Source organism: Mustela putorius, unplaced genomic scaffold, assembly GCF_011764305.1.
Source record: "Mustela putorius furo isolate JIRA1106 unplaced genomic scaffold, ASM1176430v1.1 tig00000145_pilon_pilon_pilon, whole genome shotgun sequence".
NCBI classification, from domain to species: domain Eukaryota; kingdom Metazoa; phylum Chordata; class Mammalia; order Carnivora; family Mustelidae; genus Mustela; species Mustela putorius.
In genome coordinates this window covers 33,807,328-33,828,248 of record NW_025421294.1, presented here as the reverse complement: position 1 = coordinate 33,828,248, position 20,921 = coordinate 33,807,328, and the positions used below count along the sequence as shown (strand labels likewise).

At 39.1% G+C, this 20,921-nt stretch overlaps 1 protein-coding gene across 8 annotated transcripts in view; it reads left to right on the top strand.

Moving 5' to 3' along the window:
• Nucleotides 1–20,921, top strand: part of NSD1 (nuclear receptor binding SET domain protein 1) — a 146,768-nt gene that overhangs the window by 73,313 nt on the left and 52,534 nt on the right. For all 8 annotated transcript variants that reach the window (XM_045075568.1, XM_004737496.3, XM_045075566.1 and 5 more), the window contains 2 exons: nucleotides 1,595–1,767; nucleotides 4,099–6,670. In XM_045075568.1, the coding sequence (XP_044931503.1) occupies nucleotides 1,595–1,767; nucleotides 4,099–6,670 (2,745 nt within the window). The remainder of the gene's footprint in view (nucleotides 1–1,594; nucleotides 1,768–4,098; nucleotides 6,671–20,921) is intronic.

The window sequence follows — 20,921 nt, the reverse complement described above, 5'->3', positions numbered from 1 at the left end:
CTTAACAAACTATTTATTTACCTTTAAAAATTCTGCTTGGGTGGGGCACCTGGGTGGCTCAGTGGGTTAAAGCCTCTGCCTTCGGCTCAGCTCATGATCCCATCCATGATCCCGGGGTCCTAGGATCAAGCCCCGCATCTGGCTCTCTGTTCCGCAGAGAACCTGCTTCCTCCTCTATCTCTGCCTGCCTCTCTGCCTGCTTGTGATCTCTGTCTGTCAGATAAATAAATAGAATCTTTAAAAAAAAAAAATTCTGCTTGGGTGTTGCATTTGTCCTCCAGTTAGTGATCTCCACTGTTTTGTTTTGTTTTAAGATTTATTCATTTATTTATTTGAGAGAACTGGAGACCATGCACGTGGGTGAAGGGAGGGGTGAGGGGAGGGAATCTTGAAGTAGACTTCCCACTGAGCACGGAGGGGCTCCATCCCAGGATTTGAGATCATGACCTGAGCTGCAATCAAGAATTGGCCACTTAAATGACTGAGCCGTCCAGGTTCCCCACTGATCTTCATTTTTTAATGTTATTTTTAAAGAGTGAATGTTTGTTTAAGCAGCCTATTCTTGGTTTTGGCTCAGGTCGTGTGTTCGAGCCCCATATTGGGCTCCATGCTCAGACATGGAGTCTGCTTAAAAAATTCTCTCTCCCTCTTCCTCTGCCCCTTCCTTCATTCTGCTCTGCATGCATGCTCTCTCTCTCATAAATAAACAAATCTTAAAAAAAAAAAGTGAATGTTTATATTATTGCAATACTTTTACTTTAATCTATTTGTATGTCTCTTGGCACCAGGCAGTAGGTTTCTTTTTTGTCTATTTATAGTGCTGATACATCATAAGGGTTCACGCTGTGTTGATTGAATTTGCTTATTTATGGATTTATGGGAGAACTATGTATTTCTCAAATTAACCTTTTGAAATTTTATATAGATACATACATATCTTACCAATTTTAATCCCCCTTTATAGGTGGTTTCTATGGAAGGATTTAATAGGTCGAGATTAAGGAGTTCAGTTTTTTCATAGATCTTGTTTTTGAAATGGTCTAAAAATCGAAATTCAGCCAGGTTGTAATTTTATTTATTAAGTGGGACTTGATCCTAGGACCCTGGGATCATGACCTGGGCCGAAGGCAGCCACATAACTGACTGAGCCACCCAGGTGTCCCTTTTTATTAAACTTTTACATGTTTTCTTTCTTTGCTTTTTAAAAGATTTTATTTATTTATTTATTTATTTGACACACAGAGAGAGAGAGAGAGAGAGAGAGAGACAGTAAGAGAGGGACCAGAAGCAGGGGGATTGGGAGAGGAAGAAGCAGGCTTCCCGCTTAGTAGGGAGCCTGATGCAGGGCTTGATCCTGGGACTCTGGGATCATAACCTGAGCTGAAGGCAGATGCTTAATGACTGAGCCACCCAGGCACCCCTCTTAACGCATTTTCTTGCCACATAAATTGAATATTTAAAATTTCCACTGTGTGATCTTTTGTTCTTCTTTTTTTTAAGTAGAGATTTCTTTGGTAGTAGTGATACGGCTGTTCTCTTGAAGATGAACAGTCATCTTTTTAAAGTAATGACACTGGTTCTTATTTTTGTCTAGTTTCAAACCGGAGGCCCTATCGACAGTACTACGTGGAGGCTTTTGGGGACCCTTCAGAGAGAGCCTGGGTGGCTGGAAAAGCAATCGTCATGTTCGAAGGCAGACATCAGTTTGAAGAGCTACCTGTTCTTAGGAGAAGAGGGAAGCAAAAAGAAAAAGGATATAGGCACAAGGTAAAAAAAACAAAGCCTCTCTAATTATCTTCTTTGGGGTGGACAGGGAAGAGTCAAGGAAGAAGTCTTATATTTTTCAAATGTAAGTTACTTCTTTTGATAGTAGGGTATTTGTGAGAAAATTGATGAAAGCAGTATTTTTCCTGGGATGAAATAGGACCAGCCTTCCATATATTTACAATTCTCAATTTTTTGAGAAATGATTTCAGATAACTTTTGCCTTGTCACTTAGATGTGACAGTATAAAATGACATGACCAGTCTTTTTTCGTCTTACTTCTTGTAAGAAGAAAATGATCATTGAAATGAAATATTCTCTTTCTCACTCTATGGATTAAATATTTCTCTAGAAAATGAGAAAGATAAACATTTTTGTTTGTTGTCTTGGCTTTTTGTTTTTATTCACAGACAAATGCGCTCCTTAATCTTCATCCTATTTCCCCCATCTTCCTTCTGGTAACCATCAGTTTGTTCTCTGTAATTTCAAGAGTTTGTTTCTTTGTCTTTCTCTTTCTTTTATTCCCTTTGCTCTTTTTTTTTTTTTTTAATTTGTTTGACACAGAGGTAGAGAGTACAAGGAGGCAGAGCAGTAGGCAGAGGGAGAAGGAGAAGCAGATTTTCTGCTGAGCAGGGAGTCCGATGCAGGGCTTGATCCCAGGACCCTGGGACCATGACCTGAGCTGCCCAGGCACCCCTGCTCTTTTGTTTCTTAACTTACATGTATGAGTAAAATCATACGGGATTGGTCTTTGACTGATCGACTGACCGATTTATCTTAGCACTGTTACTCTCTAGCTTTATCCAAGTTGTTGCAAATGGTGGTTTTCTAGTTTTTGTATGGGTGATTCATGCTTAATATTGGGGTTTCATGCCCAGTTACGTTTTAATAAAGAATATTGTGTTTTTCTTCCATTTGTTTGATAATTTGTGTTAAAGTTGGGTGAGTCAAATTTTGTTTTATTTCTTTTAATATTCCTTTGTAGTCAGTTCTAGAAGGTGAAATATTTCCTATTCGATTAGTGTTTCATGCTTCTCTGTGTATAAATGTTTAATAATCATTATTAGGATAAGTTAGAGTCATTAGGTAGTCCCTAATGTTTCTTAGTTGACTTCTCTGAGGATTAGTGTCTTCATCTCTAAAACTAGTATAATAATATGTACCCTCCAGAACTGTTGGGAGAATTAGAAATAATTATAAATATTTAATATGTGATAAATTTGATGTCCTGAAATAACTAGTATATGCTATTTTTACAATGAAGGAGGCTAACTGCATCAGTTCTAATACTTTGGGTGGTTGGTGGTAGGGAGGTACTACAAGCTTTTGTGTCAAGCCTTTAGTTATGTAGCTTAACCAAGCCCCTTTTCAAAGGAGTTCAGTAGGGCTTTCAGATTCTGGAAAGTTGTTTTACTCTTGTCACAGTTATGAGAATTAATGAGTGTGTATAAAATAGATTAGATAATCAGCTCATTGCTTTATAAGAGGAGGCTACCTTTCCAGTGACCTGAATTTTTTCATGCTCAGTGGAACATCCCTTTTATAAGTATTAAAATATAGTTAGCTAATAGTTAGAACCTTGACTAATAACTGTTGTATGAAGCCAGGGAGGAAAATAAGAGTTTGAAAAAACATTTCACAGAGCATCAGTGTCTCCATCTGTGAGGAATCAACAAAGGCACGTATGTAATACCCAGGGTGTTTTGGTGTCTCTGGACATGACTCAGCCCAGGAGACTGCTTGGTTATAATCCAGATTTTATGTAACATGTATTGAATAATCAGATACAGCACCAGAAATAAAGGGGCCTAGGGATAATGAGAGTTTCTAGTTTAGGGTCTTCTAGGGTAGATCTGACCTCTTTTCTCCTGTCCTCATTTTTCCATGTTTATCTTCTTTAGCCTTTTGCTTTCTCTTACACAGCTGAGCAAGTGCTTGGCCTTAGTAAGTCAGGAAGTAAATAAGTCCTGTTGTAAAGTGTGGAGGGCTAAATGGGAAGGGTCTTATTATTCCTTGATTTAGTAATGTAATGTTTATTAGTAATGCAGTCCTAGTTATGGTCTACTCTTTGGTCCTTATAAAGGAGGGAGAGCAGAGGAATAATCTTTCCTCTAATGATAGATCTTGGTGGTAGAAGTAGATTTGAAGAATCCTCCATTGTTTAGGCTTTGGGTTAACAGTGGGTACTAAAACACCTAGCTAGTACCATAAAAGTATTGTTGAAGAAGTTAGAAGGCTTGGAAGAGTTTCTTGAGAGGTCTTTGCTCATAATCTCTCTATTCCTTTTTGTATTTTTTTTGATAAGTGATAATCTTTTTCTCCTTTATATTTAAGGTTCCTCAGAAAATTTTGAGTAAATGGGAAGCCAGTGTTGGTCTTGCTGAACAGTACGATGTTCCCAAAGGGTCGAAGAACCGAAGATGTGTCACCAGTTCAATCAAGTTGGACAGTGAGGAGGATATGCCATTTGAGGACTGTGCAAATGATCCTGAATCAGAACATGACCTGTTACTTAATGGCTGCTTGAAATCTCTGGCTTTTGACTCTGAACATTCTGCAGATGAGAAGGAAAAGCCTTGTGCTAAGTCTCGAGCCAGGAAGAGTTCTGATAATCCAAAAAGGACTAGTATGAAAAAGGGCCACATGCAATTTGAAGCACATAAGGAAGAACGAAGGGGAAAGATTCCAGAGAACCTCGGCCTAAACTTTATTTCTGGGGATGTATCTGATAAGCAGGCCTCTAATGAACTTTCCAGGATAGCAAATAGCCTCACAGGGTCCAGCACTGCCCCAGGAGGTTTCCTGTTTTCTTCTTGTGCGAAAAACACGGCAAAGAAAGAATTTGAGACTTCAACTTGTGACTCTTTACTGGGTTTGTCTGAGGGTGCCTTGATCTCTAAACGTTCTGGGGAGAAGAAGAAACTCCAACGAGGTTTGGTGTGTAGTTCAAAAGTGCAGCTCTGTTATATTGGAGCAGGTGATGAAGAAAAGCGAAGTGATTCTATTAGTATTTGTACCACTTCTGATGATGGAAGCAGTGATCTGGACCCCATAGATCACAGTTCAGAGTCTGATAACAGTGTCCTTGAAATTACAGATGCTTTTGATAGAACAGAGAGTATGTTATCTGTGCAGAAACATGAAAAGGTAAAGTATACTAGGTATCCTGCCACAAACACTAAGGTAAAAGCAAAGCAAAAGTCCCCCATTACTAACTCACATACAGACCACTTAATGGATTGTACTAAGACAGCAGAGCCTGGAACTGAGACATCTCAGGTTAATCTCTCTGATCTTAAAGTATCTACTGTTGTCCGCAAACCCCAATCAGATTTTAGAAACGATGGTTTCTATCCAAAATTCAACACACCATCAAGCGTTTCCAGTGAGAACTCACTAATAAAAGCTGGGGCTACAAATCAAGCTCTTTTACATTCTAAAAGCAAACAGCCCAAGATCCGAAGTATAAAGTGCAAACATAAAGAAAATCCAGTTGTAGTGGAACCTCCAGTTACAAATGAGGACTGCAGTTTGAAATGCTGCTCTTCTGATACCAAAGGCTCTCCTTTGGCCAGCATTTCCAAAAGTGGGAAAGTGGATGGGCTAAAACTACTGAGCAACATGCATGAAAAAACCAGGGATTCAAATGACATAGAAACAGCAGTGGTGAAACATGTTCTGTCAGAGTTGAAGGAACTCTCTTATAGATCCTTAAGTGAAGATGTGAGTGATTCTGGAACATCAAAGCCATCAAAACCATTACTTTTTTCTCCTGCCTCTAGTCAGAATCATATACCTATTGAACCAGATTACAAATTCAGTACATTGTTAATGATGTTAAAAGATATGCATGATAGTAAGACTAAGGAGCAGCGGTTAATGACTGCTCAGAACTTGGTCTCTTATCGGAGTCCTGGTCTTGGAGACTGTTCTACGAGTAGTCCTGTAGGTGCATCTAAGGTCTTGGTTTCAGGAAGCTCCACTCACAGTTCAGAAAAAAATGGAGATGGCATTCAGAACCCAGTCCGTCCTAGCCCTAGTGGGGGTGACCCTACAGTGTCTGGAGAGTTGTCTGTATCTGTACCGGGCTTAGTGTCTGACAGAAGAGATGTCCCTGCTTCTGGTAAAAGTCGCTCAAACTGTGTTACTAGGCGCAACTGTGGGCGGTCAAAACCATCATCTAAACTGCGAGATAGTTTTTCAGCCCAGATGGGAAAGAACACATTGAACCGTAAAGCCTTAAAGACCGAGCGCAAAAGAAAACTCAACCGACTTCCAGCTGTAACTCTTGATGCTGCACTGCAGGGAGACAGAGCAAGTGGGGTTGCAGAGAATGGTTCCTCAAGAGGTGGGCTAGAGGACCCTGGTAAAGAGGAACCCCTTCAGTTAATGGGCCATTTAACAAGTGAAGACAGTGCCCATTTTTCTAGTGTTCATTTTGATAACAAAGTCAAGCAGTCTGACCCTGATAAAATTCCTGATAAAGTCTCCTCTTTTGAAAACAGAAAAGGCCCAGAGGTGGATACTGAAATGAACAGTGAGAATGATGAACCCAATGGTGTAAATCAAGCGGTGCCTAAAAAGCGGTGGCAGCGTTTAAACCAAAGGCGCACTAAACCTCGTAAGCGTACTAACAGATTTAGGGAGAAGGAAAACTCTGAGGGTGCCTTTGCGGTTTTGCTTCCTGCTGATCCCGTAAAGAAGGGGGATGAGTTCCCAGAGAATAGACCTCCTACGTCAGCAAACATACTGGAGGATACGCTGGCAGATCCAAATCATGCCAGCTGCTTAGATGCAGTTGGACCACGGTTGAATGTTTGTGATAAATCCAGTGCCAGCATTGAAGAGACGGAAAAAGAGCCGGGAATTCCCAGTTTGACACCCCAGCCTGAGCTCCCTGAACCAGGTAAGGACTCCTGAGACAATGATAAGGATTAGAGAAGTGGTGATAATGTTACTCATCTGAAGTTGATCTGTTTTGATGGAAGGGCCAAGTGTAAATTGGGAGGAAAGTGCTATCCCTTGAAGGAAGAGCTTTATATGTAGGATCTGAATCTTGAGGTCCAGGTTTCCATATAATTTCAGAAATTATGTTTTACCATAAGCTCTCCCTCTTTTATAAAATTTTATTTGAGGTAGAATGAGAGAGAGAGTACAAGGGTAGGGGGCAGAGGGAGAGGGAGAAGCAGACTCCCCACTGAGCAGAGAGCCCAATGGGGGCTCAGTACCAGAACCCTGGGATCATGACCTGAGCTGAAAGCAGATGCTTAACCTATTGACCCATCCAGGTGCTCCTACCCTGACCTTTTTAAATCTGTGAACTTTTTGGAACTCATTCTGGCATTGTAGGTAATTGAGAGGCTCTGAGCCTGAAATTTATGTATAGTTATTAGTTTACAGAAAGTGAATAGATTTTATTGAATGTTAGGCTTCCTTTACACAATTTAAGGAAGGTCCATTGATTATGTAGACAAAGGGACATTTGCTTTGGGGAAAAAGAAAGTATTCTGTAGTACTTATTTGAAAGCTTTAGAGGTCTTAACTTCCCTTCTGTAACCAGGCTTGAGAACAACAAAAAACTGAAATACCAGGGTATCTTACCTTAGCAGCAGAAGAAAAACAGCTGAAGTCTTTATATTATACATTATAGTTTTTCTTTTTTTAAGATTTTATTTATTCATTAGAGAGAGAGAGAGAGACAGAGAGAGCACATACAGGGGGAGAGGTTGATGGAGAGGGAGAAGCAGACTCCTTGCTAAGCTGGGAGCCTGACATAGGGCTCAATCCCAGGACCTTGACCTGGGATCCTGACCTGAGCCAAAGCAGATGCCCAACCATTTGAGTCACCTAGGTGCCCCTACAGTATAGTTGTTGAGGGTAAAGCTATCCTTAAACATAAGACTCTCGAAGTTGCCTACTGTAGAAGATTTTTTTTAACAGCTTTATTGAGATACAAATCAATACATGAAATATCTATCATTTTAAAGTTTATACCTCAGTGATTTTTATTATATTCACAGACTTCTACAGTCATCAACATAATCAATTTTGGGGTATTTGCATCACCCAGGAAAGAAGCATAGTACCCTTTATTAACCTCCCTCATTTCTTCCCAATCTGTAGGTTTTCCTGTTCTATACATTTCATGTTAATAGAATCATACAATATGTAGTACTTTGGTCTTTGGTTCTTTAAGTTAGCATGTAGCAGTTCTTTATTTTTATAATGGTAAAAAATACATAAATTTACCTTCTGAACAAGTTTAAACTGTACAGTATTACTGTATGCACATTATTGAAGAGTAGATCTTTAGAGCTTTTTCATCCTCCAAGTCTGAAACCATACTGAATTGAACAACAGTTTTTTACTTTTCCCCCATCCCCTGGCAACCACCATTCTCTTTCTGTTTTTATAAGTTGGATTACTTTATATATCTCATCTAAGTGGAATCATGTACTATTTGTCTTTTTGAGATTGAATTATTTTATTTAGCATAATGTCTTCAGGGTTCATTCATGTTTTAGCATATGGCACGATTTCTGTTTTTCTTGAAGCTGAATAATAGTTCATTGTATGTGTAAACCATATTTTTTTTTCTATTCATCTGTCAGCAGACATTTAGGATTGGACATTTAAGTTGCTTCTATCTTGGCTATTGTGAATAAAACTGTACTGAATATGGGTGTGAAAATCTCTCTTTGGGATCACATTTTCAATTCTTTTAGATGTATGCCAGAATTGGAAGTGATCATATAATTCTGTTTTTAGTATTTTGAGGAAACTCCATACTGTTTTCCATAGTGGCTGCACATTTTATAATCCTACTAACAGTGCACTTTTAGTGTTTAAATTTCTTCACATCCTCACCAGCACTTGTTATTTATTTATTTATTTTTAAATAGTGGCCATCCTAACAGGTGTAAGATGATAGATAGCTCATTGTGGTTTTGATTTTCATTTCCCCAATGATTAGTGATGTTGAGGATCTTTTCATATGCTTGTTGGCCATTTGTGTATCTTCTTTGAAGAAATTGGGGTGCCTCGGTGGCTCAGTGGGTTAAGCCTCTGCCTTCGGCTCGGGTCATGATCCTGGGGTCCTGACATCAAGCCCCACATCGGGCTCTCTGCTCCCTTGGGAGCCTGCTTCCCCCTCTCTCTCTGCCTCCTTGTGATCTCTCTCAAATTAAAAAAAAAAAAATCTTAATTAAAAAAAAAAAAGTCTCTCCAGGTGCTTTGAACATTTTTGAATCAGCTTGTTTTACTGAGTTGTAGGCTTTCTCCCTCCCTCCTTCCTTCCCTCCCTTCCTACGTTCCCTCCTTTTTTCTTTCTTTTTCCCCCTTATTTGGTAAATGGTTTGCGGATATTTTCTTTCATTTTGTAGGTTGATTTCTTTTCACTATGTTAATTGTTTACTTTGCTGTGCAGAAAGTTTTAAGTTTGATGCAGTCCAGTTTGTCTATTTTTGCTTTTGTGATCTGTGCTTTTACTTGTTATCAAATAAATCATTGCTTTCATTCCAGTCATGAATCAGTTTTTTTCCCTTGCTTTTTTTGGAGTGCTATAGTTTCAGATCTTAGATTTAGGTCTTTGACCCATTTTGAGTTAGTTTTTGTATATGGTGTAAGATAAGGATCCATCTTTCTTTTTTGCATATGGATATCTACTTTTCCGAGCACCATTTATTGATGAGACCATCCTTTCCCTATTGTGTAGTCTTAGCATATTGGTCAAAGATAATTTGATCATACACTTAGGGTTTATTTTTGCGTTCTCCATTTGTTCCATTGACCTATACGTCTCTCATTATGGCAATATCATATTGAAATGTAGCTTTATAATATATTTTGAAGAAAGGATGTATTTGTTCTTTGCCAAGATTATTTTTGGCTATTTAGTGTTCATTAAGATTCCATGTGAATTTTAGGATTTTTTTTTCCCCTGTTTCTGCAAAAAATGCTGTTGGGATATTGGTAGAAAGTGCCCGGCTGTCTCAGTTCGTAGAACACGTGATTTTTTTATCTCAAGGTCATGAGTTCAAGCCGCATGTTGGGCCTAGACCTTACTTTAAAAAAAAGTGTTGAGGAACACCTGAGTGGTTCAGTGGGTTAAGTGTCCAACTCTTGTTTTGGCTGAGGTTATGATCTCATGGGTTGTGAGATGGAGCACTGTCATTGGGCTTTGTGCACAGCCGGGAGTCTGCTTAGATTCTCTCCTTTTGCCCCTTCCCTCCCCAATCATGTGCATATGTGCTCTCTTGCTCTCCCTTTCTACAAAATAAATAAATCTTTAAAAAAAAAAAAAGTTGAATTTTGCCAAGCCTTGTCTGCATCACTTGAGATAGTCATGTGATTTTCTTCATTTTGGTAACATTTGTATTACATTAACTTTTTTATATGTTAAATCATCTTTCCATTCCTGGGGTGAATCCCACTTGGTCATGGTGTATTGAATTCAGTTTGCTAATATTTGTTGAGAATTTTTGCAGCAGTGTTCATAAGGAATATTGGTTTACCTTTTTTTTAAAGTATATTTTCTGTCGTTGGTATGAGAGCAATGCTCACATCATAAAATGAGTTTGGAAATGTTCTGTCCTCAGTTTTTTGGAAGCGTTTGAAAAGGTTTGACATTAATTAATTTTTAAATGCTTGGTAGATTTCTCCAGTGAAGCTATCTCATCCTGGTCTTTTTTTGTTTCAGAGGCTTTTGATGATTGATTTAATCTCCTTACTAATTCAGATTTTGTATTTCTTCATGATTCAGTCTTGGTAGATGGCATGTTTTTAGAAATTTCTAGGTCATTCAGTTTGTTGCATGCAGTTGTTCATAGTAGTATTTTATAATTCTTTTGCTTCTGTGGTATCAGTCGAAATGACTTTAATTTCTGGTTTTAGTTATTTTTTTCCTTAGTTAATGTAGCTAAGGACTTTCCATTTTTATTGATCATTAAAAAAATCAGTGCTTAGTCTTGATATTTTTAATTTTCTGTTTACTTCTGCTCTAATATTTATTATTTCCTTTCTGCTAACTCTGGGTTTGGTTTATTCTTATTCCTTGAAGTATAAAAATAAGGTTATTGATTTGAGATTTTTTTTATAAGCGAGAACACAAGCAGGGGTGAGAGGAGAGAGAGAAGCAAACTGTGCTGAGGAGGGAACCTCATGTGGGCTTCAATCCCAGACTCATGACCTGAGCTCAAGGTAGATGCTTAAATGACTAAGCTGCCCAGGTGCCCTGAAATCTTTTTTTTAATGTAGATGCTTCCTGCTGTAAACTTCTTTCTTAGTACTTCCTTTACTGGATATCATAAGTTGAGGTATATAGGATTTTCATATTTGTCTCAAGATATTTTCTGATTTTTTTCATGGGACTTTTCTGACACATTGGTTGTTCAGGAGTATGTTGATTTTCATACATTTGTGGATTTTCCAGTTTTTTACTGCTAGAGTTCCAGCCCATTGTGATTAGAAAAGATATATGGTCTGATTTCAGTTTTCTTATATTTCTAAGACTTGATTTGTGGTTTGTCATGATTTATCCTGGAAAACAGTTCATGTGTGCTTAAGAAAACTGTGTATTTGCTGCTATAAGGTGGAGTCAGTGTTCTGTTTATGTCTGTTAGATTCATTTGATAAATAGTGATGTTCAGATTTTCTAATTTTTTATTGATTATCTAGTTATTATAGCCATTATTGAAAGCCAGGTATTATACTCCCACTATTACTGTTTGACTGTTTCAAACTCCTGTCAATTCTGTCAGTGTTTGCTTCATATATCTGGGTGCTCTGATGTTGTATGCACATATGCTTATATTTGTTATCTTCCAAACTGTGTGGATGGTTTTTGGTTATTTATTTATTTATTTAAAGATTTTATTTATTTATTTGACAGAGATCACAAGTAGGCAGAGAGGCTGGGGGGGGGGGCTCCCTGCTGAGCAGAGAGCCCGATGCGGGGGGCGGGGGGCCCATCCCAGGAACCTGGGATCACGACCTGAGCCAAAGGCAGAGGCTTTAACCCACTGAGCCACCCAGACGTCCCTGTTTGTTTTTAAAGAGAGAGCTGGGTTGGGGTGCTGAGGGAAAGGAGAGAGAGAGAGATAGATTATTAAGTAGGCTCCATGCTGGGCATAGGAGCTTGATCTCACAACCCTGAGATGGTGACCTGGGCCGAAATACACAGTTGCATGCTTAACCACCTAAGGCACCCAGGCACTTCTGGAGATTTGTTTGGACCCTTTGATTAGGGCCATGTTTCCCTGTTTCTTTGTGTACTTGGTGATCCATCCCGCTCCCGCCCGAGTTTTATGCATTTGAATAAGAACCACTTTTAGTCTTTAGGGATTGTCTCTGGACATTTCACCAATCACCTCAATTGGATATTCTGGAGACCTCTGAATTGTGGGCTTCTCTGGGCTTGTATGTGTAATTTCCTAATTAGGGAGTTCTGTTTCTTTTTTGGGGGCTTGTAATCTTGCTCCCTCTAGTGTTTTTCTGCAGTACTGAAGGTTTACTTGTGTCCCTGCAACTTTTCCCTCTTAGTGGCTCCCAGGTATTCAAAGAGTACTGGTTCCCCATTTGCTCTCAAAAGCAGGCAAGACAGATGCTAACTAGCCCCTTGGGCAATTCTTCAGGAATCCAGATTGCCAAATGCTGGCTCCAGTCTTTAACCTTGAGTATAAATTTAGTACCTTCTCCTGATCTCATCAAACTGTGCTGGCCTTTGACTACCTCATGGCAAGCCATCTGGTTCCTCAGCATGCTGCCCATTCTCTGCCTTGTCTTCAGCAGCCCTCATGAATCCAAACTATGTGGGTTCTGTTAGTGGTCCCAGTCCTGTTAAACAGTCTGGTCTCTTGGGCAGCCCTTTGAAAAGCTGGTGTGTTGGACACAAGCTCCCCCACCCCCACCTCCCTCACTTCCCCCAACCATGAGGAGAGCTTTGCCTGCATTGGGAGGGCAGTCTCAGATAAAGTGAACTGGCTCTTTTTTAACCCGTTTTGATACTATAGTTCTTTTCTTTTGAACTTGTCTGCAGCCTCCTGACTGGTTTCTAGAGTACTCCTGTAGGGGCTCCAGTTCTGCCATCTTACTGTTACTACTCTTTCCTCATGTCCTTTTTTTCCCTTTTCTTTTAAGATTTATTTATTTATTTTTAGAGATAGAGCACATATGTGCAGAAGCAAGAGGGGCAGAGGGAGAGAGAAAATCCAAGGAGACTTGGGCAGAGTGCAGAGCCTGGCACAGGGCTCCATTCCACAACCCTGAAATTACAACCTGAGCCACAACTAAGAGTTGGGACACTTAACCGACTATGCCACCCAGGCCAACCCTGTTTCATGTCTCTTTAATGCCAAATAATACTCCATTGTATGAACAAACCATTTTTTATTATTTCATCAACTGATATTTGGGTTGTTTCCATATTTTGGCCTTTATGAATAATAGTATTATTTGAACATTTGTGTGCCATGGTTTGTATGGCTATATTTTCATTTCTACTGTTTATATATTTAGAAGCTGAATTGCTGGGTCATTTTGTAATTAAGTATGTAAAGCTTTTGAAGAACTGTCAGAATGTTTTGCCAAAGCTCTTTTGACATTTTACATTCCTGTTTGCAATATATAAGGGTTCCAGTTTCTCTACCTCTTTACTCATACCTATTTTAAATATCTGTCCTAGTAGTGTCATGAGGTATTTCATGATTGTGCTTTGATTTGCATTTCCCTGCTGGCTGTTAATATTAAGCATCTCTTCATGTATTTAGCAGTCTTACTTAAATCTTTTGCAGAAGCATCTGTCTAGAGCCTTTGCCTATTTTTTGATTGGACTGTTTGTCTTTTTATTATTTAATTCTAAGAATTCTTTACTTCGTGTGGATCTAAGTATTATTGGATATGAATTGTAAATATTTTCTTCCATTTAATGGGTTTATCATTTACATTTTTGATTACATATTTTGAAGCGTAAGTGGTTTTAATTTGGATGAAGTCTAGTTTGTGTTTTCCTTGGTTGCTTGTGCTTTTGGTGTCATGTCTGAGTAACCATTGTCTATTCCAGTTTTCTCAGCACCATTTGTGTTAAAAAGTGTATTATTTTTCCATTGAATGGTCTTGGTATCTTAGCTGAAAATCATTTGACCATAAATGTGATGATTCATTTCAGCCTTCAACTCCTTTCTTTTCGTATGTATATATATGTCTTGTCTTTATGTCAGTGCCACAAAGTCTTAATTACACTGTTTGTACAGTAATTATTATAATTTGAAATTGGAAAGTATTGAGTCCTTCAACTTTGTTTCCAAGATTGTTTGGCTTTTCTGGATTTTTTGCATTTCCATTTTAATTTTAGGAACAATGTGTTAATTGCTGCAAAATTTCCAGCTGGGATTTTGATGAGGGTTGTACTGGATCTGTATGTCAGTTTTGGGCAGTGTTGCCATAGTTAACAATATTAAGTTTATTCTAAACTGTGCACAAGGAATGGCTTTCATTAATTGTGTTTCATTTATTTCAATGATGTTTTGTAGTTTTCTGTGTATAAATCTTATGCTGCTTTTATTCAGTTTATTCCTAAGTATTTTACTGTTTTTAAAAAAATTTTATTCATTTTGATCCTGTTATATATGAAATCATTTCCTTAATTTCATTCTTAGGTTGCTCATTGCAACTATACAGAAATATAGTTGATATTTGTGTATTGATTTTGCATGTTGCAACCTTGCTGAACCCATTTTTTTAGTTGATTGTTTTCTTGTGAATTCCTTAGGATTTTTTTCGTACATGATCATGTCATCAACTAATAAAGATAGTTTTTTTTTTTTTAAAGATTTTATTTATTTATTTGACAGAGAGAAATCACAAGTAGGTGGAGAGGCAGGCAGAGAGAGAGGAGGGGGGGGAAGCAGGCTCCCTGCTGAGCAGAGAGCCCGATGCGGGGCTCGATCCCAGGACCCTGAGATCATGACCTGAGCCGAAGGCAGCGGCTTAACCCACCGAGCCACCCAGGCGCCCCCCCCTTTTTTTTTTTTTTAAAGATTTTATTTATTTAATAAAGATAGTTTTACTTCATCCTTTCTAATCTGGATGTCTTTTATTTGTATTTTTTCTTGCCAAATTCCTAGCTAAAGCCTCCAGTGCAGTGTTAAGCATAAGTGGAGTGAACAGGCATTCTTGTCTTGCTCCTGGTCTTAGGGAGAAAGCATCTAGTCTTTTACCATTAACTGTGATATTAGCTATCACTTTGAAAGATGGCCTTTCAGGTTGAGAACGTTCCCTTATATACTGTTTGTTAAACGATTTTTCTGTGTCTGTTGAGGTAATGATTCCTTTTTACTCCCTTTATTCTGTTAACATTATGTATTAATTAGATTGCTTGATTTTCTTTTTCTTTTTTATTTTATTTTATTTTTTTTTAGATTTTTTATTTATTCATTTGACAGAGATCACAAGTAGGCAGAGAGGCAGGCAGAGAGAGAGGAAGGGAAGCAGGCTCCCTGCTGAGCAGAGAGCCCCATGTGGGACTCCGTCCCAGGACCCTGGGACCATGACCTGAGCCGACGCAGAGGCTTTAATCCAGTGAGCCACCCAGGTGTCCCACATTGATTGATTTTCTTATGGGAGCTGCAAATTCTCAGGAGGACCAGTCACAGCTTCTCAAGGACTTTTTGCTCCCCTTCTGCTTTGTGCCAAAGAACCTCTCCTTGTGGTCTTCTGGAGGTTTGGACAATGGTGTACTTTTGCTTCATTGTGACTCTGAGGAAAAGAGTCCTTCGGGGCACTAGTTTATTCCTCAGGGCGCTCGTTAATTCTCTTTTAAACTTCTACCCCTTACACTTCAGTAGGATCACAAAAAAGCCTTCAGGACAAAATCCATTTCAGTGCTGTATTTATTTCTCTGCGCTATTCCTTTGTGTTTGGTTTGTAGTTCTAAACAGTCTTGTCAGTGCTTTGCTGACAAATTTTTTAAACACTTTATACAGGGGCTTTTGGGTGGCTAGGTTGTTAAGCTTCTGCCTTTGGCTCAGGTCATGATCCCAGGTTGCTGGGATCCAGTCCCACGTCAGGCTCCCTGCTCAGCGGGAAGCCTGCTTCTCCCTCTCCCACTACCCCTGCTTTGGTTCCCTCTCTCACTGTCAAATAAATAAATAAAACATAAAAAAATTTTTATACAGCATTTTATTTGTTTTCAGAAGAGGTTGGACTCAGTAACTTAACTATTACTATGAAGAGATGTTTGGATTTTTGCTTTTTTTACCCCCTTCCTTTAACATTTTGCTTCTGAGATTTCAGACTTAGGAAAGTAGAGGTATGACAAGAGCTGATAATGTGTAGTGAGGAGTGATATTGATGTTAGTACTGTAGTCCTTTAGGAAAATTCACCATTTTGAGGAGAAAAAGAAAGTTTTCTAGTTAGTCTTAAAAAGACTTAACTTTTGGGGCGCGTGTGTGGCTCAGTGGGTTAAAGCCTCTGCCTTCGGCTCCGGTCATGATCCCAGTGTCCTGGGATCGAGCCCCGTCAACAGGCTCTCTGCTTAGCAGGGAGCCTGCTTCCTCCTCTCTCCCAGTGTCCTGGGATCGAGCCTCGACATCGGGCTCTCTGCTTAGCAGGGAGCCTGCTTCTTCCTCTCTCAATCTGCCTGCCTCTCTGCCTCCTTGTGATCTCTGTCAAATAAATAAACAAAATCTTAAAAAAAAAAAAAAAAAAAGAAAAGACTTAACTTTAAAAAAAATAAACTTTATTCAGTATACTTATATAGTCGACTTTATATACCATACGGTTCATAAATTTTATTTATTTTTTGAAAGATTTTATTTATTTATTTGTCACAGAGAGAGCACAAGCAGGCAGAGTGGCAGGCAGAGGCAGAGAGAGAAGCAGGCTCCCTGCTGAGCAAGGAGCTTGACCTGGGACTTGATCCCAGGACCATGATATCATGAGCTGAAGGCTGTGGCTTAACCGACTGAGCCACCGAGGCGTCCCAAGTTTCATACATTTTAAGTGCATAAGGAGGTGATTTTTAGTGAATTTGTTGAGTTGTACAACCATCCCCATAAATGAGTTTTAGAACATTTCTTCTATCCAGTAAGATTCTTCTGTCCCGGGGCGCCTGGGTGACTCAGTGGTTTGGGCTGCTGCCTTCGGCTCGGGTCATGATCTCAGGGTCCTGGGATCGAGCCCCACATCGGGCTCTCTGCTCCGCAGGAAGCCTGCTTCCCTCTTTCTCTCTCTCTCTCTCTGCCTGCCTCTCTGCCTACTTGTGATCTCTGTCTGTCAAATAAATAAATAAAATCTTTAAAAAAAAAGATTCTTCTGTCCCATTTATAGTTGGTCTGTTTGTACTCCCAGCCCAGCAACCACTAATCCACCACTATCCCCACTCCCATTAGCCTTTTCTGGACATGTCATATTAATGGAATCATACAGCATATGACGTTTTATGTCTTGCTCTTTTCATTTAGCACAATGTTTCTGGTTTTGTGATTTATCCATATTCTGGCATATATCAATATTTTGTTTTTTATTGCTGGATAGTATTCAGGGAACAGAATACCATACTTTATGTACCTGTTCTTCAGTTGGGGAACAGCTGGGGTTGATTTAACTTTTTGGATATTTTATTATTTTAACTGGTTTATGTACACACTCTGCAGTCTAAAAAGATACTGCTAAAGTTTCCTATATGAGTAATTCATATCTATTCTTTACAGTAGGTCTTGGCTCTGTGCTAGGAGTTGATGTGTATTTGCCAAGAAATTTAAACATGGTCATATTTTGGCTCTTGCTCTGTGCCATGTATTGAGGTTTGCATGATTTATTCATCTCTTCATTAGCTTTTGTTATTTTCCACCTTTTAATATTTCCCTTTAGTATCCAAAAGGTCACGTTCCCCTTTCATTCTTGATACTCTGTTTATGTTAATTTGGCAAGCCACTTCCTTTTGGCCATTTATAGAGTAATTGGATATGGTGAGTTCTCTGGGTTCTTTCAACTGAAAAGTAGTTTTAGTGGATGAGCATTCTAGTTTAGGTGAGAACATAGGTGGGAGTAGGGAGTTTCAGGAGTAGGTGTAGTTGAAGAGGGCAGGAAAACGGAAACTCAGGAATAGCTGGAGACTTTGGGTTTTAAGTCATTCAGTTGTGACCAGGGTGTTTTCATTTACACTGTGTTACCCTATTTAAGAGGGGGAATTGGTCATCTTTTTCTTAAAAGGACAAATAGTATTTTAAGCTTTGTAAGCCATACTGTCTTCTGTTAACTCTTAACTCTTTGTGACACAAAAGCAGACATAAGCCATTGGTAAATAAATGAGCATGGTTGTATTTCAGTAAAATTTTATTTACTAAAATAGTCCCACTGGTAGTTTGCCAAACCTTAAACCTTTAAAGGATTGTTTGATACAATGTTGGTGAGGAGAAATGCATGTATTTTTGTGGGGTTTTTTTGTTTGTTTTGTTTCTTTTTTTCTTTTCTTTTTTTTGGTGAGCAGCAGCTCCCAAGGAGGGAGGGAAGGGACCCAAGAGGGTTGCCTGCAATGTATGTACTTGTGTAGGAACCTAGTAGTATGTCAGATACAGTTTTTACATTGATTTTCAGTCTTTTTTGCTCTTCGTTGATTTTCTTGTGGATCTTAAGGAAGTAAAGAACTAAAGGACTAAAATTTAGTCTGAGAACTTACTTGGTGAGAGAAGTAAACCCAGAGACAGAATGAGGACAGTAGCTTCAGGAGGAAATGGAGGGGACAGATTAGCCCATGGAACCTTCTGAGAAGACAGAACATAACCTGTCTGGGCCTGAGGTCTAATTAATGTGGGGAGGTAGTGATGGATGTGGCTGTGTGGGGTGGGGTAGGATAAGGGATATGATGATGTGATAGCATAGGGATCTGTTTTAGTTAAAAGAACCCAGTGGTTTTGAAGCATGGAGAGTTTTTGGTTGGAATCATGGCCTTGCCACTTAAGTAATGGACTAACTTGAGTGGGCTTAGGCAAGGCATTTCCTATTCAAGCCTGTTACTTTTTTTTTAAGAAATTCATTTTTTTAAGTAATTCTACACCCAATGTGGGGATCAAGCTTAGAACCCTGAGATCAAGAGTCGCATGCTGTACTGACTGAGCCAGCCAGGCACCTCTCAGTTACATTTTTTATAAAATGATGATGTCACTTACCTTGAAGTAAAGATTAGAAATTAATGAATGTTAAATGGCTAAACTGTGACTTGCATGCACACAGTAAACCCATGTTATTCCATATATTTCTTTGGTCTTATTTGTGTTTAAAAATGTCATTGGTGGGGGGACCTGGGTGGCTCAGTGGTTAAATCCTCTGCCTTTGGCTCAGGTCGTGATCCCAGGGTCCAGGGATCAAGCCCTACATCAGGCTCTCTGCACAGCAGGGAGCCTCCTTCCTCCTCTCTCTCTCTCTGCCTGCCTCTCTGCCTACTTGTGATCTCTGTCTGTCAAATAAATAAAATCTAAAAAAAAAAATGTAAAAAGAATGTCATTGGTGGGCACCTGGGTGGCTTAGTGGGTTAAGCCTCTGCCCACAGCTCAGGTCATGGTCTCAGGGTCCTGGGATAGATGCCTGCATTGGACTCTCTTCTCAGCTGGGAGCCTGCTTCCCTGTCTCTCTTCTGCCTGCCTCTCTGCCTACTTGTGATTTCTCTCTCTGTAAAATAAGTAAATATATAATTCTTTAAAAAAAAAAAGTCATTGATGTTTGAAAATTTAGATGATATCTAATAGGGCTTTATTAAAGGCATAATCTGTTTGCCTCAGAGCATAAAATTGCTAACCATTAACTGTCACAGGTACAGATACATATATACTTATTTCAGAATGTATTTTAGCTTATTTCTTTTCTCCAAGAGAGTTTTTTTTTTTTTTTTTAAGATTTTATTTATTTATTTGTCAGAGAGAGAGAGAGAGTACAAGCAGGCAAAATGGCACGGAGAGGCAGAGAGAGAAGCAGGCTCCCTGCTGAGCAAGGAGCCCAATGTGGGACTCGATCCCAGGACCCTGGGATCATGACCTGAGCCGAAGGCAGTGGCTTAACCCGCTGAGCCACCCAGGCACCCCCAAGAGAGATTTTTTAAAACATTATTATTTGAGGGGAACATTAAAAAAAAAAATTTTTTTTTTTTTAATTTATTTGGCAGAGATTACAAGTAGGCAGAGAGGCAGGCAGAGAGAGAGGATGGAAAGCAGGCTCCTTGCTGAGCAGAGAGCCCGATGTGGAGCTTGATCCCAGGACCCTGGGATCATGACCTGAGTGGAAAGTAGAGGCTTTAACCCACTGAGCCTTGCAGGCGCCCCTGAGGGGAACTTTTTAAGTCATTGTTTGGCTGGTGGTTTTAACTTCTTTTGAAATACTTACTTGGGAAAAACTCACCAGCTTGGATCACTTACAGGTGTATCGTCTAAAACTGAGCAGTTAGGAAAATTGCATTGTTTGAAGTGTTTAACAAGCCCTGTAATTATATTGGGAGCTCTGTAGGTATATAATTTTGATAACTATTTCAGCCTCCACCATTAACTTTCTATTTTTTTATTAATACTTTATTTTTTTTAGAGCAGTTTTAGGTGTGTAGCAAAATTGAGGAGAAGGAACAAGAGTTTTTCTGTATACCCTGTCCACACACATGCACAACCTTCCCTGTTACCAGTGTCCACTGCTGGAGTGGTACATTTGTTAAAATTGATGCATCTACATTGGCACATTGTAATCACCCAAAGTTCACAGTTTACCTTAGGGTTCATTCTTAGTGTTGTATATTCTTTGGCTTTGGACAAATATATAATGACATGTATTCATGGTTATGGTATCATACAGAGTATTTTCACTGCCATAAAAATCCTCTGTGTTCTGCATATCCAGACCTTTTCCCCTCCATGTGCATGCCCTCCTTCTTTACCCCCGTTAACTACTTTTTATTGTCTTCATAGTTTTGCCTTTTCAGGAATGTATATATGTAATCATACAGTATTTATATATCCTTTTCACATTGACTTTTTTCACCTGGTAATATACATTTAAGTGTTCTCCATGTCTTTTCATGGTTTTATACCTCATATCTTTATAGTGTTGTCTGTACATACCACAGTTTATCAATTCCTGTGTCTTGGTGGCTTTCAAGTTTTGATAATTGTGAATAAAGCTG